Consider the following 25,359-nt stretch of genomic DNA (forward strand, 5'->3'; position numbering starts at 1 on the left):
GGGGATTTTGCAGACAGCCACATCAATTTACAGAAATACTCATAATAAACATTTCTAAAAGATACAACTGTTATGCATGGAATTTTAGATCCACTTCTCCTTAATGCAACCGCTGTGTCAGATTAAAAAAAAACGGAAAAAGCACACCATGCAATAATCTGAGTACAGCGCTCTCTGTTCACTGCAGTCTCAAAGGAAGCGGTGACCGAAATCGCACGCTGTCAGATTCAGCCAGACACGGTCCTGGACGTTCTGCCACCCTCCTCCTGTATTCCCGCAAAACTAGAATAGTCCCAGTAAGCAAAATTATGTTGAAAAGATTTATAAAATACATATTTTCCAGACGGTGAAATTCGTTTATTTTATGTTCTGAATGAAAGGTGAAAATACATATTTTTCTCATGTATATGTATAATATGTCGTTATCAGGACATTGAAAATACGTTTTTTCCGGATGTTGAAAATACATATTTTCTGGACTTTGAAATCAGGTTCCTTTTTCGGGTTAAGAATTAAATTTGAAAATACATAATTTATAGATGTCTATGTTTTGACCAAATCAAGGCTGGTTCAGACCGGACCAAATCTGAACCAAACATAGACGTCTATGATTGCTTCAGATTTGGTCCAACAGCACCAAGATGCGCTGGGAATGGACAAGCAAAATGTTTTACGCCCCTGCCTTTGACAAAGTGGGAACTGCTTATCTCAGGGCGGCATCAGCGCTCACCTATAAAGCCCAAATGACTGCCACTGGTTGAGATACATTTTTTAGTTTTTTTAGGGAAGAATTATGTGTTGTTGGAGGTGCGTCTTGGTCAACTAAGCTCGGAAAATGCCGCCTTCGCCAATCTGCCGCCATAAGCGGCTGCCTAATCCTGCCTAATGGGTGAGCCGGCCTGCATTCAGCTCCCACACTTCCTGTTTGTGGGGACCTGTTCTTCTGAGTGGTTCTCTCTCAGTCCTATGATTAATGGACCTAGCTGTGTTTGAATACTTCCTATATATTACTTGCTCCTTCCTCATTCTCATATCTTGGTTTCTGCCCACAGTGAGGCAATAACGTTTGTGTTTGTTAATGGAGCCGTATGTTTTGGCAAATGTAATTGCCATTGAGTTGACCACCAACCAAACTGCTCCCTCGTTTTCGGTCAAGCTGGTTGGTCGTAATGCTGATTAATAACCTTGGTTTCCTCTTTCCACAGGTACGACACGCCCCCCTCGAGACGGTGAGGTCCCTGGGCTTGATTACAACTTTATGTCCATAGAGGACTTCCTAAATCTTGAGCAGTGCGGAGCACTATTGGAAATAGGGACGTATGAAGGTGAGGATGGTGATGTTGGTTATGGTGGTGGTTGTGATGATGATGTTGGTTATGGTGGTGGTGATGATGATGGTAGACTGTAGGAGTGGAGAATATGATCTTTCACCAGTTCACCAGATTCTCCTCACCTAGATTAGTACAGTGCACCGCAGTGATAAGTCTTCTGTACTGACAGAAACTACAATCCACCTGTTGGTTGTGGGTGGTGTGTGTGTAACAGCGTTAATCTGCTTGGCACCTGTACTACTGTGTGTTTGACACCTTTCTCTCTGCCCCGCAGACAATGTCAAATACCTGTCCACAGGAGCCTATTGCCTTCCAAATACAAATATGAAGCAGACCTACTGTACAGTGTGTCAGTGACATGACATGCAGTGGCATTGAGATAAAGAGTTCCATTCTCATATCCAAAATTGTCACTTTCCCAGAGAATTGTGGATAGACCAGTTGTAGATATTGACATACAATTTGTATTCTGTTATGAACATGTGTTGCTATCTTTTTGATTGCATTGTGGGAAATAAATCTTAGTCACAGATCTGGCACTGACCAATGTAAGCCAGTCATTTGAATGTAAACTTTAACGAGGTAAAGATTCTCTTCCCTTCTGAGCCGGTCCATTGTATTATCTGTGTATGCTCCCTGCTCCCAGACAATACAGCTCTCCCCTCTCAGTCTATAACACCATTGGCTAGGGGGAAAAGACTGCTTTTCCAGCAGCTGCTTATTTCCACAATTTCAGGATACATTGTGCTCTGGCATTGTCTCTTTTTCCCCTGCGTAAGATTTTGAGATTGTATAGATCTCCTTCCTGCTATCTCTGTCCTCTGTCTCTCTTTCCCTTCCTTTTTTTCTCCTTTGGATCTTTTTCTTGCCCCCCTCTTTATCTCTGTTCCTCTCCCTCCCCTCCCTCTCTCTTCCTCCCTCCTCTCTCTCAGGCATGCTAATGTCCCTCTTGTTGCCTAGGTAACTATTATGGGACCCCCAAGCCGCCGAGGCAGCCCGTGGTTGGGACAGTGATTTTCAGAGATGCTGTGCTCCTCAACGGCCCCCCAGGCTCCCAGCAGTCCACTCCCAAGCACACCAAGTCCTACAATGACATGCAAAACGCCCGAGTAGTGCCTGCTGACTACGAGGATGACGACCAGGCCACGGAAATGAACAACAGTTTTACAGGTGAGTCATCGTACATCAGACAGTGAGATACAGACTAACACTACCAAGCCAGGCTGGTGTTCACTGTGGTGTGTGTGTGTGTGTGTTTGTGCATGTGTGTTTCTATGTGTGCTAGTATGTCTACACGTGCGAAAGAGCATGTGAGAGAGTGTGCCTGTGTTTGTGCTTTCCTCTGCTCTGTATTGCTGGGTGTCTGGAGGTTGCATCATGCCTTTGTGATGCTGATTTCTCTTTGTTGAGAGTCTTAACACTGCCATCTGCCTGTGAGGAGGGGAGAAACACAGTACAAGCAGAATTCATAGGGCCTCGATCTCCTCCGTCACTCAATTTCTCTTGCTCCCTCTCTCACTCCCTCTCTTCTTTCTCTCTCTCTATTCTACTCCTTCTTCTCTCTTCCACTCATTTGTGTCTTCGTCTAATGCACTAATCTATCTGTTAATGGAGTGTTAATATTTCCCACCTATTTAAGGTGATGACTATAACACTTTGTGTTCTTTTTTATGCCAAATTTCTGATGTCTAACTAAGTTTGAAATATTGCTTATCAGAACCTGTGTTAATGTGTTAGCCCAGAAAGAAAGCTAGCTGATGGCCACGGATGAGTGTTTTTCTCTCTGTCTCTCTCTGTCCGTCTCCCTCTCTTTGAAGTCTGTTCCATCCTGGAGAGTGTGTGAGACATTCAGTCAGTTCCTAGATGGAGGGGCTTTTTCCTGGTCGGGTGGGCGGACGGTATGAATCTATGGCCCTCTCTGTGTGTCCTGCCATACTGGAAGTGTGGTGAATTAGCGTTTGATCACCCCTGAACGGCTCACGGATGTGAGGGAGGAGCGAGGGAGGCCAGGGAGGCCAGGGAGGGAACTAGGAGTTGGGGTTTAGAGAAATGGAAGCTGACCGCGTTTGCGTTATAGTCATTGGGCCCCATTCCTTTTGGACCAGCAGGCAGGGGGTTTACAGAAAGAGGGCGATAGGGAGGGAGAGAAAGAAGGTAAAGAGGGAAAGATGTTTTGTAGTATGCATTGATATAATGCAGACAGTAGTCTTCGCATAAAGTGTCTTATCATCCCACCCGTAGATTCACACATTCCGATTGCTGCATGAAACATAAACCTCCCCCTCTCTGTTTTTTCTCTCGTGTTGTGCTCCTTTACATACCCAGGATCCTTAGTGCGTAGTCTCTTCCCCTCTCCCTTGTTGTGCACAGGTAACCCTAGCGACCAGGACGAGAGCCGCGGCGGCGTTCTCCGGCCATATCCCGCGCGCGAGAATGCTCCGTCCTATGGTCTGAACAACGTGGCCGCCTCCACCTCGGACAACGGGCAGCAGACGCACGCCCAGCCCCAAGCCTCTCCTGAAGACCCCCTGGGACCCCTGCCAGACAACTGGGAGATGGCCTACACCGAGAATGGAGAAGTCTACTTTATAGAGTATTTATAATATAGCTTATACCCTACACCCCACCCACCCTTAGCCTATACAGAAAGTGTACTTTACAAAGTGTGTGTTATATACCCTATACACTTCGTCCTACAACCCACAATAGCTTGCATCATAGTGTACATATTCACCCAATACCCTATGTACAGTAACTACCCTGCTGACACCAAAAACAGAGAGGTCTACTTCATAGACTAAAAACCCAAACAGTACTCTATACTGTTTACTCCCTATACTATGTATACTACTATACTATTACAAGCCTCTCTGTCCTGTATCCCAGTACTCTCCCTCCTCCTCTCCCCCAGACAGGCCTGTCATTGCTCAGTTCTCTCCAGGCCGTTAATCCTCCATAGACTGATCTCCTTAGAGATCACAGGCAGGTCAGATCACGTGACCACTGCCATGCAGCCCGGCCCTCTGTCCTCAGACCAACACACAGAGCTGGGGCTGCCTGCCTGACTAGCTGGGAAATGGCTGGGTGCATTCATCACCTGCATGTCGGTCTGCTTTCATTATTGGACTAGCAAAGTCGAGAGAATTGAAAGGAGAGCTTGTGTGGTGATGTTGAGGCACCAGCCACCTATTCTAGACAATACGTCAACACTGACAGGTCTCCGTCCGACCCTCTTCTCTGTGTTTCTCAATGGGGGAGAAGTCTGTTTTATTGTCGAACTGATCTCTCTTTGATTTCACTTGCTTGTTTTAGCGACAAGCCTATAGACATTAACCCCTCACATCCATGTGCTGATGAGATCATTGGGCTTTTGTTTGCTTTTTTGTGCTCATCCCCTTGACTTCAGAGCCGGTCTTTAACAGCTCTGTGTCTGTGTTGTTGTTTCCTCAGCCACAACACAAAGACCACATCGTGGATCGACCCCCGCTGTCTTGAGAAACCTCTGAAACCTCTGGAAGAGTGTGAGGATGATGGTAAGCCAGGCCCTGTGTGTGTGTGTGTGTGTGTGTGTGTGTGTGTGTGTGTGTGTGTGTGTGTGTGTGTGTGTGTGTGTGTGTGTGTGTGTGTGTGTGTGTGTGTGTGTGTGTGTGTGTGTGTGTGTGTGTGTGTGTGTGTGTGTGTGTGTGTGTGTGTGTGTGTGTGTGTGTGTGTGTGTGTGTGTGTGTGTGTGTGTGTGTGTGTGTGTGTGTGTGTGTGTGTGTGTGTGTGTGTGTGTGTGTGTGTGTGTGTGTGTGTGTGTGTGTGTGTGTGTGTGTGTGTGTGTGTGTGTGTGTGTGTGTGTGTGTGTGCGCGCTGCGGCTGTGTTTCACTCATTTCTGTGCTGTATTGTTTACCACCTAATCTTGCACCTTGTTGATGCTATCAGTAGATGGTGCTACTGAACTCTTAGTCACAGATATAAATATGATTAAGTGTTTTTCTATAGATAGAAATAGTAGTGGCGTCTTTTTGTAGGCACCAAAACTGCGTCGTGGCTCTTTGGACAAAGCTTATTGGTTCATAACATTTAACCGTGAATGTATGGAGAAAAGGCTCTCTTTTTTTCCTTTTTGTTGGCACTACTGTTGGCTCCCCCAAATGGGGATTTGTGCTCTCTGATTGGCTCAAAGTCAAGTTGTTGGCCACTGGCAAGCATTACGATTCTATAAGTAGAAAGAGCAGGTTCGTTGCTACCGGGTCGGCACGCAGCAGGTACCACTTTTGTTCTAGCAAGTATTGATATATAATTCAATCACAATGGATTCGTTTCCATAATCAGCTGCCTGTGTTAGCTGCAAAGTTAGTGCACTGTCCTTAGCTAGCTAGCTATGTAGCACTGGCTAGTGAATATGCTAACATAATCTAGCTAGCTAAACATATGGCTATGGGCTGGAACTGGCATTATGGGATTAAGGAGAGTGAATTAAATTGTTTCTACGTCATCTTGCTAGTTAGTTATCTAGCTGTGGCCATCTGGCTAGTATTATCAAGGGCTTTCTACAAAAAAATGTACATTAGCACAGATAGCTAACATTGGAATCTAGACCATAAACTAAGCAACACACACAGACAAACAACGCTACTGCCACCTCCTGGTTTGGAGTATTTTAACAAGGCTGAGTGGTTGACAACTTAAAGGTCTTTGCTGTGTGAACACAAAAGAGATTGACTGCCGACACTCTGTTCAGAGACGCTAAGTACTGTCGGCAGGCAAAAGTTTGACAATCCTACCGATGTGTCTGGCTGAACAATCCAGAGGTAAACTCATTTTTGTTTTTTAGGTCCCGACCCCTTTCAGAGAGGTAGTCAAATTTGGGTTGGACCTGTGCAATTGGCCAATAAAGTGATTTGAATCTCTAAAGTGGCGAGCAGTTTTCACTGGTCCTGTCATTACTTTGAGATTTGCTTTCCATCTAACGAATTGTCAAATAGCTTGTTTAAAGATTTGTTTGTTACGGCACTGTTAAATTGTAGTTAAACAAATATCCTATGTAACAATGTGACATACATTTTGTTTAAGAACAAACAAGTAATGATAAGATGTTGGTGTGTGAATCTTGAGAACACAGAAATTGGTACTCAAATTCAGAAAAACCCATATCAGAAATCGCACCACCATGCGGCTATTTTGCTGTCGTCTATCATATCTTAGTTTCAATATGACATTGATTTGATGGACTATGGCACATCAATTTTTTTGTAAATACTCATTTGTGACTTAAAGATCTCTATTTCTCTACCTACTTGTCTTTCTCTGTAATATTACTTTACTCCCTCTCTTTATTTCCCTTTCTTTGTCATTCCATCCCTTTCTTTGTCATTCCATGTCATCACCTTGGAGAAGAAGGGGTACATACCGAGGAACCAGACAATGAACTAGGTATGCACCTTTATTTGCTTTCTCTCTCTCTCTCTCGTTGTTTATGTCATTGCATTTGCTATTGGCTGTATATTGGTGTCTCAATCTGTCTAGATTTTTCACAATCATCTTAAATTTTAGCTCAAATGTGATGTATTGCTTGCTTCGAACTACTGAGTGAGTGGCAGGAGTGATTTCCTTTAACGCAACAGAACACAAATGTGAAATGTGTTTGGTTGGACATCTCTGGTTCATCTATGTACTTTGAGCAGCTCCACAGACTGGAAAATAGCGCTGCTGATTCACAGGCCACTTTGTAGACTATTTGGCAGAAACAGACATGCTCTTGAAAGGGAATGAAATCTCTGACTCTTTCAGGGCTCTCAGTGTCGGGCCTATGGGCTCCTATTATTTCTGGTACATCAAAAGCAGGAAGTCTGATTATCGATTGTGAACTCCAGCGCGCTCCAAAAGGGTTTATGGGAGTTGGCAGCATCCCACGCTAATGTCTTTGTACGAAATCAAACACAGTGTGGAGGAAAAGGAGATGCTATCGCTTTAATAGGAGTGTGTTAGTTTTAAGAAGACTTACAGCAATTTGTTTTACTTTTACTGTTGAAAAGCGACATCCCAAGTATAAATACAGTAAAGTACACACACTAAAGCGTAAAACAATATGTTTTTTTAGACACAACTGTAAACTTCAAGGAGTAGGTCATTCAAGGAGTTGTTCTGATGGGGGATTCGTGATGTCATTGGCCTCCCTATTGCTCTAGGAACAATAGAGGATCAATAGAGAACAAAAGAGGAACCCCCCCCTTCTTGTGCCATGTCATGAGGATACCTGGACTGGCTGGGCAACCTATTGAGATGTGCCTTTTGTTAAGTAAATCAGATGATACATGAGCTAAAAAAGGAGACTGGAGTAGGCCCTCTCTGTCTAACTTGTGTGATGCATGCAATTGTGTACGTCTATCAACTGTTTGTAGCAGTTGACTCAATGTATAGGAAACAACCTGGTTCTGTTCTAAAGACAGACATATACATGACCCATCTGGAGCCATTGTGAGTGGGCTGGACCTGAACGTATGAATAGTACATCTAGAAGGAGGCAACAGTCAATCTCTGCAGTCTGTAATTTAGTTCAGAGACTCCCCTGACAGCTGGCTGTGTCTATAGCCTGTGTGTGCCTTGCTCAATGAGGTAGAGTGAGTCGTTTTGACTCGATTATTAAATGCCTGCACCGTGGCCCACTGATGATGCAGAGAAAAATGAAAGAGTGTGAATAATAAAGCGAAGAGTCAGGTAAACATACAGTATATTCACCTGAGAGACCTTGAATAAGAATAACAGGACAGCGTCACCCTCGAAGAACTTCCTGAATGAGAACACTACCCCGTATAAATACTCAACTGACCACTGGGCTCATTTGAGAATCATCACAGCACACTACTCTATTCTGACCTCTCTTACAACACCAGCATCTGTAGTGAATGTGTCATTACAGTGATGTAACATGGCTGTTCCTTCTCTGTTTCAGAACTGCCTGCAGGATGGGAGAAGATAGATGACCCAGTGTATGGGGTGTACTACGTAGAGTAAGTTGAACACCTCACTGACACCTGACGGTTCATAGCTATCTCTTTTCACATTCCTCTCATTTTTCCCACAATAATGAATAAGACTGAATAAATTTGATTGTTATGCATCAGCATTTTCATATAGTTTACTGTAAACTGCGTCATTTCAGCTGAACTAGCGTTTTTCTCTCCGATTTGACCACACATTCTGACTTTCAATGGCTAGCTGTCAGACCTTTTCTAAATTCAATGTATTATAATGGGTTTGAATCTATGTAGATTTAACTAAAACTGGACTCCATTTTGTGTGGCCAGTGTGTAGTACTATGCGGTTATCACTGAGGTGGAGGGATTTAAGAGGCTGTGAGCCAGAGGATGTCAAACACTGTGTACCGCCATTTATCATGGTGACAATGAATCTCTTTCTTTCTCTCTCTCTCTCTCTCTCTCTCTCTCTCTCTCTGTCTCGCTCTCTCTCTTCTCCCCCCTCCCTCCAGTCACATCAACAGGAAGACCCAGTATGAGAACCCCATAGTGGAGGCTAGGCGCAGGATGCAGCTGGAGCAGCAGCAGCCGCAGCCTCCTGAAGGTGAGCGGTACATTCGAGGTTCGTTTCCTGCCCTGGCAAGGCACCATTTCTTTCTTTCTTCATGTCTCACTGTCTCGTCTTGTCTGTGTTTCGTCACGTCTTGTCTCATGTCTTGTCCTGCAGGGTTGGGGTCTATTCCATTTGAATTCAATCATTCAATCCCAGTTCATATTGGAAAGTTGCCATTAAAAATGCTTGTCAAATTTCAGTTCCTCAGAATTGGAATTTCAATGAATTCTCCAGGATTTGAAGTGGAACTGACCCCATCCCTGTTGTCCTGTCCAGTCTGTTTGGGTACTTATTCGTTTGTTTAAAGATCATTAAAGCATCATTATCATTCTTTCAAGGCATGTACTGTAGCATTTGCTTATTTGTCATCAGAGGCTTGAAGCTGTCGATGCTGCCATCTACTGTATGTGCAAACTGCTGCTGATATCATGCTTATCCCTAACCCTAACTGCTGCTGATATCATGCTTAACCCTAACCTAACTGCTGCTGATATCATGCTTAACTACGGACCCCCCATCCCGGATCCGGGATCATCCTCATCAAAAAAGCTGACTAGCATAGCCTAGCCTAGCGCCACAGGGATATCATATAATATAATTTCATGAAATCACAAGTCCAATACAGCAAATGAAAGATAAACATCTTGTGAATCCAGCCAACATTTCCGATTTTTTAAATGTTTTACAGCGAAAACACAATATATATTTATGTTAGCTCACCACAATAGCCAAACACACAACGCCATGTTTTCACCGCAAACATAGCTTTCACAAAACCCACAAATAGAGATAAAATTAATCACTAACCTTTGAACAACTTATAACATCATGTTATACAATACATTTATGTGTTGTTCAAAAATGTGCATATTTATAGCTACAAATCCTGGTTTTACATTGTGAATACGGCGCCATAATGCACCAAATTGTCCGGAGAAATTTTGGACAGTCACGTAATCTAACCAAAAAACTCATCATAAACTTTACTAAAAAATACATGTTGTACAGCAAATGAAATATACACTGGTTCTTAACCCTAACTGCTGCTGATATCATGCTTAACCCTAACTCTAACTGCTGCTGATATCATGCTTAACCCTAACCTAACTGCTGCTGGATATCATGCTTAACCCTAACTCTAACTGCTGCTGATATCATGCTTAACCCTAACCCTAACTGCTGCTGATATCATGCTTAACCCTAACCCTAACTGCTGCTAATATAATGCTTAACCCTAACCTAACTGCTGCTGATATCATGCTTAACCCTAACCCTAACTGCTGCTGGATATCATGCTTAACTCTAACCCTAACTGCTGCTGATATCATGCTTAACCCTAACCCTAACTGCTGCTAATATCATGCTTAACCCTAACCTAACTGCTGCTGATATCATGCTTAACCCTAACCCTAACTGCTGCTGGATATCATGCTTAACTCTAACCCTAACTGCTGCTGATATCATGCTTATCCCTAACTGCTGCTGATATCATGCTTATCCCTAACCTAACTGCTGCTGATATCATGCTTATCCCTAACCTAACTGCTGCTGATATCATGCTTATCCCTAACCGTAACTGCTGCTGATATCATGCTTAACCCTAACCCTAACTGCTGCTGATATCATGCTTAACCCTAACTCTAACTGCTGCTGATATCATGCTTAACCCTAACCTAACTGCTGCTGATATCATGCTTAACTCTAACTGCTGCTGATATCATGCTTATCCCTAACCTAACTGCTGCTGATATCATGCTTATCCCTAACATAACTGCTGCTGATATCATGCTTATCCCTAACTGCTGCTGATATCATGCTTATCCCTAGCCCTAACTGCTGCTGATATCATGCTTATCCCTAACCTAACTGCTGCTGATATCATGCTTATCCCTAACCTAACTGCTGCTGATATCATGCTTATCCCTAACTGCTGCTGATATCATGCTTATCCCTAACTGCTGCTGATATCATGCTTATCCCTAACCCTAACTGCTGCTGATATCATGCTTATCCCTAACCTAACTGCTGCTGATATCATGCTTAACTCTAACCCGAACTGCTGCTGATATCATGCTTATCCCTAACTGCTGCTGATAACATGCTTAGCCCTAACTGCTGCTGATATCATGCTTAACTCTAACTGCTGCTGACATCATGCGTATCCCTAACTGCTGCTGATATCATGCTTATCCCTAACCTTAACTGCTGCTGATATCATGCTTAACTCTAACCCTAACTGCTGCTGATATCATGCTTATCCCTAACTGCTGCTTATATCATGCTTATCCCTAACCCTAACTGCTGCTGATATCATGCTTAACTCTAACCCTAACTGCTGCTGATATCATGCTTATCCCTAACTGCTGCTGATATCATGCTTAACTCTAACTCTAACTGCTGCTGATATCATGCTTATCCCTAACAGCTGCTGATATCATGCTTAAATCTAACCCTAACTGCTGCTGATATCATGCTTATCCTTAACTGCTGCTGATATCACGCTTATCCCTAACTGCTGCTGATATCATGCTTATCCCTAACTGCTGCTGATATCATGTTTACCCCTAACTGCTGCTGATATCATGCTTATCCCTAACCCTAACTGCTGCTGATATCATGCTTATCCCTAACCTAACTGCTGCTGATATCATGCTTAACTCTAACCCTAACTGCTGCTGATATCATGCTTATCCCTAACTGCTGCTTATATCATGCTTATCCCTAACCCTAACTGCTGCTGATATCATGCTTAACTCTAACCCTAACTGCTGCTGATATCATGCTTATCCCTAACTGCTGCTGATATCATGCTTAACTCTAACTCTAACTGCTGCTGATATCATGCTTATCCCTAACAGCTGCTGATATCATGCTTAAATCTAACCCTAACTGCTGCTGATATCATGCTTATCCTTAACTGCTGCTGATATCACGCTTATCCCTAACTGCTGCTGATATCATGCTTATCCCTAACTGCTGCTGATATCATGTTTACCCCTAACCCTAACTGCTGCTGATATCATGCTTATCCCTACCTGCTGCTTATATCATGCTTATCCCTAACCTAACTGCTGCTGATATCATGCTTATCCCTAACCTAACTGCTGCTGATATCATGCTTATCCCTCACCGTAACTGCTGCTGATATCATGCTTAACCCTAACCCTAACTGCTGCTGATATCATGCTTAACCCTAACTCTAACTGCTGCTGATATCATGCTTAACCCTAACCTAACTGCTGCTGATATCATGCTTAACTCTAACTGCTGCTGATATCATGCTTATCCCTAACCTAACTGCTGCTGATATCATGCTTATCCCTAACATAACTGCTGCTGATATCATGCTTATCCCTAACTGCTGCTGATATCATGCTTATCCCTAGCCCTAACTGCTGCTGATATCATGCTTATCCCTAACCTAACTGCTGCTGATATCATGCTTATCCCTAACCTAACTGCTGCTGATATCATGCTTATCCCTAACTGCTGCTGATATCATGCTTATCCCTAACTGCTGCTGATATCATGCTTATCCCTAACCCTAACTGCTGCTGATATCATGCTTATCCCTAACCTAACTGCTGCTGATATCATGCTTAACTCTAACCCTAACTGCTGCTGATATCATGCTTATCCCTAACTGCTGCTGATAACATGCTTAGCCCTAACTGCTGCTGATATCATGCTTAACTCTAACTGCTGCTGACATCATGCGTATCCCTAACTGCTGCTGATATCATGCTTATCCCTAACCTTAACTGCTGCTGATATCATGCTTAACTCTAACCCTAACTGCTGCTGATATCATGCTTATCCCTAACTGCTGCTTATATCATGCTTATCCCTAACCCTAACTGCTGCTGATATCATGCTTAACTCTAACCCTAACTGCTGCTGATATCATGCTTATCCCTAACTGCTGCTGATATCATGCTTAACTCTAACTCTAACTGCTGCTGATATCATGCTTATCCCTAACAGCTGCTGATATCATGCTTAAATCTAACCCTAACTGCTGCTGATATCATGCTTATCCTTAACTGCTGCTGATATCACGCTTATCCCTAACTGCTGCTGATATCATGCTTATCCCTAACTGCTGCTGATATCATGTTTACCCCTAACTGCTGCTGATATCATGCTTATCCCTAACCCTAACTGCTGCTGATATCATGCTTATCCCTAACCTAACTGCTGCTGATATCATGCTTAACTCTAACCCTAACTGCTGCTGATATCATGCTTAAGTTTAACCCTAACTGCTGCTGATATCATGCTTATCCCTAACTGCTGCTGATATCATGCTTAACTCGAACCCTAACTGCTGCTGATATCATGCTTAAGTCTAACCCTAACTGCTGCTGATATCATGCTTATCCCTAACTGCTGCTGATATCATGCTTATCCCTAACTGCTGCTGATATCATGCTTAACTCTAACTCTAACTGCTGCTGATATCATGCTTAAGTCTAACCCTAACTGCTGCTGATATCATGCTTATCCCTAACTGCTGCTGATATCATGCTTAACTCTAACCCTAACTGCTGCTGATATCATGCTTATCCCTAACTGCTGCTGATATCATGCTTAACTCTAACTCTAACTGCTGCTGATATCATGCTTAACTCTAACTCTAACTGCTGCTGATATCATGCTTTTAACTCTAACTCTAACTGCTGCTGATATCATGCTTAACTCTAACTCGAACTGCTGCTGATATCATGCTTATCCCTAACTGCTGCTGATATCATGCTTAACCCGAACTGCTGCTGATATCATGCTTAACCCTAACCCTAACTGCTGCTGATATCATGCTTAACCCTAACCTAACTGCTGCTGATATCATGCTTAACTCTAACCCTAACTGCTGCTGATATCATGCTTAACCCTAACCCTAACTGCTGCTGATATCATGCTTAACCCTAACCTAACTGCTGCTGATATCATGCTTAACTCTAACCCTAACTGCTGCTGATATCATGCTTGCTAAGTGTTGGGACCACTGAGACACAATGTTATGATGAAATGGCATGTAATGTTAAAACATCTTACAAATAAATGTCTCTCTCATTGTATAATTTACTAGGTTAGAAGAAACATCTACTTGCCAGTTCTTATGAATCATTTGTTAGTCTGTCAAGGCATTTTGGGAATTTGATGATTTTGGATGTATATGTACTAACTGTGTAGAGCAAGTTTGAGTGAGCAAATGCATGAATGTGATGCTTATGTGTGTGTGTGTACCTATGTTTGTATTTTATGTATCGTGCGTGTGCGTCTGCGTGCGTGTGTGTTCTTGCATGCATCTGTGTGTGTGTGTGTGATTTCACAGTCCCTCTGTGTCTCTCTCTGTACAGAGTGGATAGAGGAGCACTCCTCAGCTGGTGCTCCCCTGGCCAACTATGCCAATAACCACCTAGAGACGTACCGCGACCCGCAGGTCCCGCCCCCGCTGCCCCCTGCTCCGGGAGGGGCCAAACGTGAGTGGGGTTACACCTAAAGGATTCTACCTGGATCCAAAAAGGGTTCTTCAAAGGGTTCTCCTATGGGGACAGCCGAAGAACCCTTTTAGGTTCTAGATATCACCTTTTTTTTCTAAGAGTGTAGCAATGAGTAAGTGGAGCAGACACGGTGCGCTCGCGCTGTAAGGGGACATCGGCTGCGCTGATAGACAGACTTGATCATCTCTCCATCAGTAGACAACGTGAGACACATTTGATAGAAGTACCGAAAGTAACAGTTCTAGTATCGAAAAAGAAACACATTTTCCGTATACCGTGCAACACACACGTTCAATACCAGGATCTGGTCTACAACAGACGTCTGACTCGCAATCATACAGTATATACCCTTAATGTACACTTCCAGTGCCCACACATGCATGACCAGGCACAGACCAGGCGACCCTCATGATCAAGGGTTACCATATAATGTCATTAACCTGTCTATCAGCCCACACGTTCTGTAAAGCTCTGTCACGTTCGTCATAATGAATGGACCAAGGCGCAGCGTGCGTAGAGTTCCACATATTTTAATAAATCGAAACTCACCAAACAAAACAAACAAGCACACACGAAACGTGACGTTCTGGCCTGTCCGCAGGCAGCTACACAAACACAAGATCCCACAAACACAATGGGGAAAATGGCTACCTAAATATGATCCCCAATCAGAGACAACGATAAACAGCTGCCTCTGATTGGGAACCATATCAGGCCGAAATAGAATTATAATTCCCCTAGATAACCCACCCTAGTCATTGTCACGCCCCAACCACCATAGAGAATAAACAGCTCTCTATGGTCAGGGCGTGACAAGCTCTATGTATTTCAACTAGCTATGACTCATTCATCATTGATGGATCACTAGGAAATGTATATTAAGCATTCTCTCCTGGCAACCACTTGACTATTTTCACTGATTAAAGAAATGGTGATCAATTTAATAAATACAGTATATGGATGCTAAGGTTGGTGGATAGACAGACAGACAAACAGTGCCTTCAGAAAGTGTTCAAACCCCTTGACTTTTCCCACATTCTGTTGTGTTATAGCCTGAATTTAAAAAGGTTTACATTTAGATTTTTGGTCACTGGCCTAGACACAGTACCCCAATAATGTCAAAGTGAAACTGAAACAAGTGAAACAAATTAATTTAAAAAAATATATCTAAAATGTCTTGAGTCAATAAGTATTTAACCCCTTATGTCAAGCCTAAATACGTTCAGGAGTAAATGTGTGAATGTGCTTAACAAGCCACATAATAAGTTGCATGGACTCACTCCGTGTGCAATAATAGGGTTTAACATGATTTTTTGAATGACTCTCTCATCTCTGTACCCCACACATAACATTATCTGCAAGATCCCTCAGTCGAGCAGTGAATTTCTAACACAGATTCAATCACAAAGACCAGGGAGGTTTTCCAATGCCTCACAAAGAAGAGAACCTATTGCTAGATGGGTAAAAATACAAAACGCAGAGATTAAATATCCCTTTGAGCATGGTGAAGTTATTCATTTGGCTATGGATGGTGTATCAATACACCCAGTCACTACAAAAATACAGTCGTCCTTCCTAACTCGATTGCCGAAGAGGAAGGAAATCACTCAGGGATTTCACAATGAGGAAAATTGTGACCTTTATAACAGTTACATAGTTTAATGGCTGTGATAGGAGAAAACAGAGAATGGATCAACAACATTGTAGTTACTCCACAATACTAATGAAAACAAGGAAGCCTGTACAGAATACAAATATTCCAAAACATGCATCCTGTTTGCATCAAGGCACTAAAGTACTACTGCAACAAATGTGGCAAAGCAAATCACTTTTTGTCCTGAATACAAAGTGTTACGTTTGGGGCAAATTCAATGCAACACAAAACTGAGTACCACTCTCCATATTTTCTGAATCATGTTATGTGTATGCTTGTAATGGTTAAGGAATGGGGTAGTTTTGAAGATAAAAATAAATGGAATAGAGCTAAGCACAGGCACAATCTTAAAGGAAAACCTTTCCACCAGACACTGGGAGATTAATTCACCTTTCAGCAGGACAACAACCTAAAACACAAGGCCAAATATACACTGGAGTTTTTTACCAAGAAGATAGTGAATGTTCCCGAATTGCCGAGTTACAGTTTTGACTTAAATTTACTTGAAATCTATGGCAAGACCTGAAAATGGTTGTGATCAACAATCAATTTGACAAAGCTGGAAGAATCTTGATAACAATAATGGGAAAATGTTGCGCAATCTAGGTGTGGAAAGCTCTTACATACTCACTCAGAAAGACTCACAGTTGTAATCACTGCCAAAGGTGCTCCTACAAAGTATTGACTCAGGGGTGTGAATACTTGCGTATTTAATTTTCATAAAATTTGTCATGGGGTATTGTGTGTGTAGATGGGTGAGGAAAAACACTTATTTTTTTTAACATTTTGAATTCAGGCTGTAACACAACAAAATGTGGAATAAGTCAAGGGGTATAAATGTTTTCTGAAGGCATAGGTAGACAAATAATGTGAAGTAATATATGACTAACTGACCCATACAGGCAGACAGTCAGGCCGACAGTCAGACAGAGATATTTAAATGTTCCAAATAATGTTCCTTTCCCTGTGTTCTCTAGGAGGGAAGCCATTCTTCACACGGAACCCAGCGGAGTTGAAGGGAACTTTCATCAACACCAAACTGAAGAAGAGCCGCCGCGGATTCGGCTTCACCGTAGTTGGGGGCGACGAGCCGGATGAGTTCCTGCAGATCAAGAGTTTAGTCCTGGACGGTCCTGCTGCTGTGGATGGGAAGATGGAGACAGGTGCAGTACACCGCTTCAGCCCACCGAGGGCACTGTTTTGCACCATTTATACAGAAAGCATTTGCCCCATTCCTATGGGGGTTGAAGTGATTGTGTAAGCTAAGAGTTAAACATATAGGGGCCATACAGAATGTCACGATATTTGCACCCTACATAGTACATTACTTGTATTACTTACTGTGCTACTAACTGTGTTACTAATGTGCTTGTAATCCTGTTACTGTATTACTAACTGTCCTCTCCGTCTCCCTCCGTCCCCTCCTGTAGGTGACGTGATAGTGAGTGTGAACGACACCATCGTTCTGGGCTACACCCACGCCCAGGTGGTGAAGATTTTCCAGTCCATCCCGATCGGCTCCATGGTGGACCTGGCCCTGTGCCGCGGCTACCCCCTGCCCTTTGACCCTGACGACCCCAACACCAGCCTGGTGACCTCCGTGGCCATCCTGGACAAGGAGCCCATCATCGTCAATGGCCAGGAGAGCCACGACTCTCCGTCCAGCCACGGCAGTCAGACCGGAGGGCCTGTTAACGGGATGAGGGAGCCGCGGGCCCACAGTCCCTCAGCAGAGGTGGTGTCCAACGGCTCTCACGGCTACTCCTCCAGCGACGTGGTCACCCTGGCATCATCCATCGCTGGGCAGCCAGAGCTGATCACAGTGCACATGGAGAAAGGCGATAAGGGCTTTGGATTCACCATCGCTGACAGCCTGACGGGAGGGGGTCAGAGGGTGAAGCAGATCGTGGATTACCCCCGCTGCAGGGGCCTGAAGGAGTCAGACATTCTGATGGAGGTGAACAAGAGGAATGTCCAGAACATGAGCCACAACCAGGTGGTGGACCTGCTCAGCAAGTGTCCCAGAGGGAGCGAGGTCACCATGCTGGTGCAGAGAGGTACGTAGTCCACTGATCATGGACAGGAGGGAGGCAAAGGAGAAAAGGGATGGAGAGATGGGATCAAGATGTGTCTGGTCATGCTGATATGTCAACCGCCCAGAAGGGAGGGGGAAGGATGGCTGTGTGTCACCAGAAAAGGCATAGTGTCTGGCTAGCAGCATGAATAGCTAAGATGAAGGGAAAGAGTGAGTAAGTGGATGAATGAAGGAGGGAGTGGGTGTAACTTTGAGAAGGAGTGTGAGCTGAAGAGAGTAGGTGATCAGATGCGTGAGGGCAGGATTGGGTGGTAGGGTGGAGAGCAGGGGCAGGATGGAGGAAGAGACAGAGAAGATGAGAGCGTTAGGTCAGGGTCTCTTATCTGTCATGAATATGGATGGGAAGTGACTCCGCTGAGACGCCGCTAGTCTCCGTGTGTTCTTTCAGGCCCTCCTGCCTTTCTCTCTCTCGTCTTTTTCTATTTCACTTATTATTTTTCACTGGTCTCTAGCTCTCAAACTTTTTTTTCTCTCACTTTATCCTTCACATATTCTTTCTCACTTTGTATCTCCTTCTTACGCAATCTTTCTCACCCTCTGTCTTCATCTCTGGCTCTGTGTTTGCGTTGCTTCGGGAATTATTGGGTGTGTTAATGGTGAGAGGGCTCAGTCAAAGACGCTGTCTTACTCTGATGAAAGTGTCTTGTTTTTCAATTACCATGGGAGAGAGAGAAAGAAATTGGAAAAGAGATAAAGAGTAGAACACAGGGTAAGGTGGGGTGAAAGGAGAGGAAGGCATAGGTAAAGCGATACATAGAAGAGAGAACAGCCATTGATTCTGATTAGAGGAATAAGTGAATGGGAGGCAGAGCTAGTCGAGGCCATTAGCAGCAGAAGAGCTGTTTTCACACATCATTAATGTCTATGATTGACCTTCCTCTGTCACTACAACCTAGACCATCTTTCCAACATGAATAACCACTGGAGATTAAACATAATAGGCCTGATCAAAAACCTTGGTAGAGGTATGAAGTTGAACCTATAGGTGCATGTATACAGTCGTGGCCAAAAGTTTTGAGAATGACACAAATATAAATTTTCACAAAGTTTGATGCATCAGTGTCTTTAGATATTTTTGTCAGATGTTACCATGGAATACTGAAGTATAATTACAAGCATTTCATACATGTCAAAGGCTTTTATTGACAATTACATGAAGTTGATGCAAAGAGTCAATATTTGCAGTGTTGACCCTTCATTTTCAAGACCTCTGCAATCCGCCCTGGCATGCTGTCAATTAACTTCTGGGCCACATCCTGACTGATGGCAGCCCATTCTTGCATAATCAATGCTTGGAGTTTGTCAGAATTTGTGGGTTTTTGTTTGTTCACCCGCCTCTTGAGGACTGACCACAAGTTCTCAATGGGATTAAGGTCTGGTGGGTTTCCTGGCCATGGACCCAAAATATCGACATTTTGTTCCCCAAGCCACTTAGTTATCACTTTTTCCTTATGGCAAGGTGCTCCATCATGCTGGAAAAGGCATTGTTCGTCACCAAACTGTTCCTGAATGGTTGGGAGAAGTTGCTCTCGGAGGATGTGTTGGTACCATTCTTTATTCATGGCTGTGTTCTTAGGCAAAATTGTGAGTGAGCCCACTCCCTTGGCTGAGAAGCAACCCCACACACGAATGGTCTCAGGATGCTTTACTGTTGGCATGACACAGGACTGATGGTAGCGCTCACCTTGTCTTCTCCGGATAAGCTTTTTTCCGGATGCCCCAAACAATCGAAAAGGGGATTCATCAGAGAAAATGACTTTACCCCAGTCCTCAGCAGTCCAATCCCTGTACCTTTTGCAGAATATCAGTCTGTCCCTGATGTTTTTCCTGGAGAGAAGTGGCTTCTTTGCTGCCCTTCTTGACACCAGGCCATCCTCCAAAAGTCTTTGCTTCACTGTGCGTGCAGATGCACTCACACCTGCCTGCTTCCATTCCTGAGAAAGCTCTGTACTGGTGGTGCCCCGATCCCGCAGCTGAATCAACTTTAGGAGACAGTCCTGGCGCTTGCTGGACTTTCTTGGGCGCCCTGAAGCCTTCTTCACAACAATTGAACCGCTCTCCTTGAAGTTCTTGATGATCTGATAAATGGTTGATTTAGGTGCAATCTTACTGGCAGCAATATCCTTGCCTGTGAAGCCCTTTTTGTGCAAAGCAATGATGACGGCACGTGTTTCCTTGCAGGTAACCATGATTGACAGAGGAAAAACAATGATTCCAAGCACCACCCTCCTTTTGAAGCTTCCAGTCTGTTATTCGAACTCAATCAGCATGACAGAGTGATCTCCAGCCTTGTCCTCGTCAACACTCACACCTGTGTTAACGAGAGAATCACTGACGATGAGGTCAGCTGGTCCTTCTGTGGCAGGGCTGAAATGCAGTGGAAATGTTTTTTGGGGATTCAGTTAATTTGCATGGCAAAGAGGGACTTTGCAATTAATTGCAATTCATCTGATCACTCTTCATAACATTCTGGAGTACATGCAAATTGCCATCATACAACTGAGGCCGCAGACTTTGTGAAAATTTATATTTGTGTCATTCTCAAAGTTTTTGGCCACGACTGTACTCTAAAACCTTACTCAACAGCGTTCTTACACTACCGTGTTAAAATAATTTGTTACGTTTTTTGCGAGGCAAGAGAAAGAGACAAACTGTTAATAGCAACCACCATCCATACAGTTTGTAGAAAGATGCTTATATGGGTTCAGCCCCCATAGTTGGTGAAATTGCTAACCCTGCCCTAGATCCCTATTAGCTGAGGGTGGGGATATGCAGGCGGCATCAATTATGGTTTCTAATGAGTTGACCTTGTGTGCCTGGGCTGAAATGACAGTGCTGCATTGTGTTAAATGTCTGCATCATTATTGGCCTCTCCCTTAGCGTAGAAGGCAGGTGACCGTTACACTAGACCCAGGTCAGGTCCTTGGTCAGTTTCCTGCTGATGAGGTACTGAGAAACTGTGGGCTTGTGTTAACTTTGTTATGGAGGATCGGATTGTCTTTGAGGCTATGAGCAGGTCAGCAGAGCAGCAGATTGATGATGTCGGTGAGTAGGGAGCTGCAGCTGTCTGGCTGGCTGTCAGAGGAGGAGGATGCAGTGACCTTTCTGGTGATTAGGATTCATAATGCCTCATAAACCACAACAAACAACACCTTTAGAGGACCAGAGGATGGGAGGAGGGGGAAGGAGGAGGATAGGGTTGTCGGGAAAGAGAATAAGAGGGAGGAGTCAAAGATGGGGAATGTCCAAGGTGTATGTGTTTAGAGAGGAGAGTGAAGAGGAAAGGAGGTAGAGGAGGCGGATAAGGTGATGAGAGAAAGGGAGGAGGAGGAGACTCAACAAGGCTCAATGGCAGGGTCCAAAATCTGGCTTGCTTACTCAGGGTTCAAGACTAACTTTTTCCGCTGGTGGCACTGATGCTTCCAACTTTTTCACTTGATGGCACCAGCAAATTATTTGGTCACACAATGTGTCAGAACCAGGCTAATAATGACTAGCCATATTTAAAATTAGCATGGCTTTGCTGGGCTTGACATTCAGGTAAATTTGCCAGTGGCACATCGGGCCATTGCCAACTGAAAGATACTGGCCTGAATAAAAAGAATACTGTACTGGGAAAGTGAATTATGTTATCTTTAATTTGCGGGCTGAGCAAGTAGCCTATAGCCTATAACGACCTACCCTTCATACACAAATAATTACATTTGAACTTGACAATATCATATTTACATTGATTGTTTGGAGGAAAATGTTTAACCTTTGCACAATCATAAAAAAGGTGTTATTGTTAGCAATAGTCACTAAAGTTGTATAAAATCTGTTTTATCTTTTGGTAAATTTTTCCCGGTTTCTGAGTTTTCCTAATTTGTTTAGGTTTTCACTATCAAAATTACACTTTATTTTATAGAATTGTTTTTAAAAATCTGATGTTTTAAGTCCACAACAATGCTTAAAAAACACATCAGGAGACCACTTGATGTCGGGGAACAATAAACCGTTGTGTTTGGGTAGCAGTGTTTTTGTACTGTACAATGTACAGTGTAGGCTACATGTGATAGTAGAGTTTGCTAAACAATGCCCCTTGACACAAATCATCATGATATCATTCTGCCACGTAGGCCTATTTTTTTATCAACATTTAATTGGGAAGTTTTTTGTGGGGAAAGCCTTAGAAAACAGCACATTACAGTTAAAAAGAATCCTAGAGTGCCAGCTAAAGACTTACAGAAATCTCTGGAACATGTTAACATCTCTGATGAGTCTACGATACGTAAAACACTAAACATTGCTGAAGTTTGCAAAAGTGAACCTGGATGTTCCACAGCGCTACTGGCAAAATATTCTGTGGACAGATGAAACTACAGTTGAGTTGTTTGGAAGGAACACACAACACTGTGTGGAGAAAAAAAGGCACAGCACACCAACATCAAAACCTCATCCCAACTGTAAAGTATGGTGGAGGAAGCATAAGGTGCCCACAGTTAACTACCTGCTACTCAGGCCCTAATGCTAGGATATGCATATTATGATTATATTTGGATAGAAAACACTCTGAAGTTTCTAAAACTGTTTGAATGATGTCTGTGAGTATAACAGAACTCATATGGGATTTGTAGTTTTTCAACTCATCTCCTATCGAATATACAGTGGGATATTGCACTTCCTAAAGCTTCCACTAGATGTCAACAGTCTTTAGAACCTTGTGTGATGCTTCTACTGTGAAGGAGGGGGAATAAGGGCTCTTTGAGTTAGGGGTCTGGCAGAGTGCCATGAGCTGACTATGCGCGTTCACGTGAGAGTTAGCTTTGCGTTAAAAACATCCTAAAGATTGATTCTATACATCATTTGACATGTTTCTACGGACTGTAATGGAACATTTGGACAATTTGGGACGGCCCAGTAGGAGGATCCGAACTTGAAAGCCGCCGCAGCCCAAGTAATAGCGGTGGATGGACAGCTACTTCCGGGGGTGAGTGACTGGCGATACCCCCATTTCCAAATCAAGAATAACCTTTTTTATCAGGTGTCACACCAACAGTGGGAACTTCGAGAGGTATTGTTGCTGCCCCGGCGGTACGTGGGAACCGTTCATCAGCTGGCCCACACCCACCTGTTTGAGGCGCACCTGGGATTGGAGAAGACCCAGGAACGGATCGCCGCCCGGTTCCACTGGCACGTGATGAGGAGGACCATGGAAGACTACTGTCGCAGCTGCCCGGAGTGTCAACTCACGGCCCCGAAAGCCCACTTCCGAAGCCCATTGTTCCCCCTACCGATCATCGGGGTGCCCTTTGAAGGCATCGCCATGGACATAGTGGGACCCCTGGTAAAAACAGCCCGAGGACACCGGTACATCCTGGTGATAGTAGATTATGCCACCCGGTATCCCGAGGCCATTCCACAACGGGCGGCTGTATCCAAGGGAATTGCCCGGGAGCTGTTCCACCTCTTTAGCCGGGTGGGCATCCCGAACGAGATCTTGACCGACCAAGGTACGGTGTTTATGAAAGTTGTGTGTCCTCCTGCAGATCAAGCAGATCCAGACCTCCATTTTTCACCCGCAGACGGATGGGCTCGTCGAGCGCTTTAGTAGAACGCTCAAACAGATGCTGCGGAAGGTCATCGAGCAGGACGGGAAGAACTGGGACCAGCTACTACCCCACCTAATGTTCTCAATCCGAGAAGTACCCCAATCCTCCACTGGGCTTTCCCCGTTCAAACTCCTCTACGGGAGGCCACGCGGCCTACTGGACCTCGCAAAGGAGGTGTGGGAAGCCCAACCGACCCCATTACGCAGCGTGGTAGAGCACATGAAGGCGATAAGGGAGCGGATGCCAGACATATGGAGAAGGCCCAACGCGCCCAAGCCCAGGTCTACAATCGGGGAGCCCAGCCCCCAGAATTCCAGGTGAGAGACAGGGTGCTGGTCCTAATCCCCACGGCCGAAAGTAAGTTCCTGGCAACATGGCACGGACCATAGGAGGTGGTCGAGAAGATGGGACCTGTCAATTACCGCGTACGTCAACCGGGGAGACAGAAACCTCAGAAGTGGCACGAGAGGACAGTCTTGGCCGTGTACATCACTGGGAACGAACTCCCTGCCATTCAGGACCTCTGTACCAGGCGGTGTCAGAGGAAGGCTCTAAAAATTGTCAAAGACTCCAGCCACCCAAGTCATAGACTGTTCTCTCTGCTACTGCCCAGCAAGCGGTACCGGAGTGCCACGTCTGTGACCAAAAGGCACCTGAACAGCTTCTACCCCCAAGCCCAATCAAAAGGCCTCCCGGACAATTTACATTGACCCCCTTTATTATTTATTTGTTTATTTATTTATCTTAATTGTTTTTGCGCTGACTCCCTTGCAATGGCTATATGCACACTCACTGAAATCTACCCAATGTCACAATCGTTATATGGTGGAAGAGAGGAGGACCAAGGTGCAGCGTGATAACAATACATCTTCTTTTAATAAAGTGAAACGAAGAACACTATACAAATTAACAAAACAACAAACGAACGAACGTGACGCTATATACAAATAGTGCTGACACAAAACACTACAACATAGACAATCACCCACGAACTACCTAATGAATATGGCTGCCTAAATATGGTTCCCAATCAGAGACAACGAGACAGCTGTCTCTAATTGAGAACCAATCTAGGCAACCATAGACATACATACACCTAGACTAGACACTGCCCCATAAACATACAAAACCCCTAGACAATACAAAACACATACATCCCCCATGTCACATCCTGACATAACTAAAATAATAAAGAAAACAAAGATAACTAAGGCCAGGGCGTGACACCCAAACACTCACATTTATTACAGTGACACTCCAACACAAGTCGGAAGTTTACATACACCTAGGTTGGAGGCATTAAAACTTGTTTTTCAACCACTCCACAAATTTCTTGTTAAGAAACTATAGTTTTGGCAAGTCGGTTAGGACATCTACTTTGTGCATGACACAAGTCATTTTTCCAACAACTGTTAACAGACAGATTATTTCACTTAGAGTTGTCACGCCCTGACCATAGAGAGCCTTTTATTCTCTATGTTGGTTAGGTCAGGGTGTGACTAGGGTGGGTTATCTAGGTTGTTTTATGTCTATGTTGGCCTGGTATGGTTCCCAATCAGAGGCAGCTGTTTATCGTTGTCTCTGATTGGGGATCAAATATAGGCATCC

At 44.0% G+C, this 25,359-nt stretch overlaps 1 protein-coding gene across 7 annotated transcripts in view; it reads left to right on the forward strand.

The window, feature by feature from the left end:
- The window catches only part of LOC139556921 (membrane-associated guanylate kinase, WW and PDZ domain-containing protein 1-like), a 132,523-nt gene that overhangs the window by 54,712 nt on the left and 52,452 nt on the right, over nucleotides 1-25,359 (forward strand). For 4 of the 7 annotated variants that reach the window (XM_071371070.1, XM_071371063.1, XM_071371066.1 and 1 more), the window contains exons 2-11: nucleotides 1,206-1,325; nucleotides 2,292-2,501; nucleotides 3,657-3,924; nucleotides 4,782-4,864; nucleotides 6,712-6,750; nucleotides 8,270-8,327; nucleotides 8,807-8,916; nucleotides 14,268-14,390; nucleotides 17,043-17,228; nucleotides 17,496-18,122. In XM_071371070.1, coding sequence (XP_071227171.1) covers nucleotides 1,259-1,325; nucleotides 2,292-2,501; nucleotides 3,657-3,924; nucleotides 4,782-4,864; nucleotides 6,712-6,750; nucleotides 8,270-8,327; nucleotides 8,807-8,916; nucleotides 14,268-14,390; nucleotides 17,043-17,228; nucleotides 17,496-18,122 — 1,771 coding nt within the window. In that variant the 5' untranslated portion in view covers nucleotides 1,206-1,258. The remainder of the gene's footprint in view (nucleotides 1-1,205; nucleotides 1,326-2,291; nucleotides 2,502-3,656; nucleotides 3,925-4,781; nucleotides 4,865-6,711; nucleotides 6,751-8,269; nucleotides 8,328-8,806; nucleotides 8,917-14,267; nucleotides 14,391-17,042; nucleotides 17,229-17,495; nucleotides 18,123-25,359) is intronic. The other 3 variants (XM_071371068.1, XM_071371065.1, XM_071371069.1) reach the window with 3 other exon arrangements.

Source organism: Salvelinus alpinus, chromosome 28 (genome assembly GCF_045679555.1).
Source record: "Salvelinus alpinus chromosome 28, SLU_Salpinus.1, whole genome shotgun sequence".
In the NCBI taxonomy this organism is placed as follows: Eukaryota; Metazoa; Chordata; class Actinopteri; order Salmoniformes; family Salmonidae; genus Salvelinus; species Salvelinus alpinus.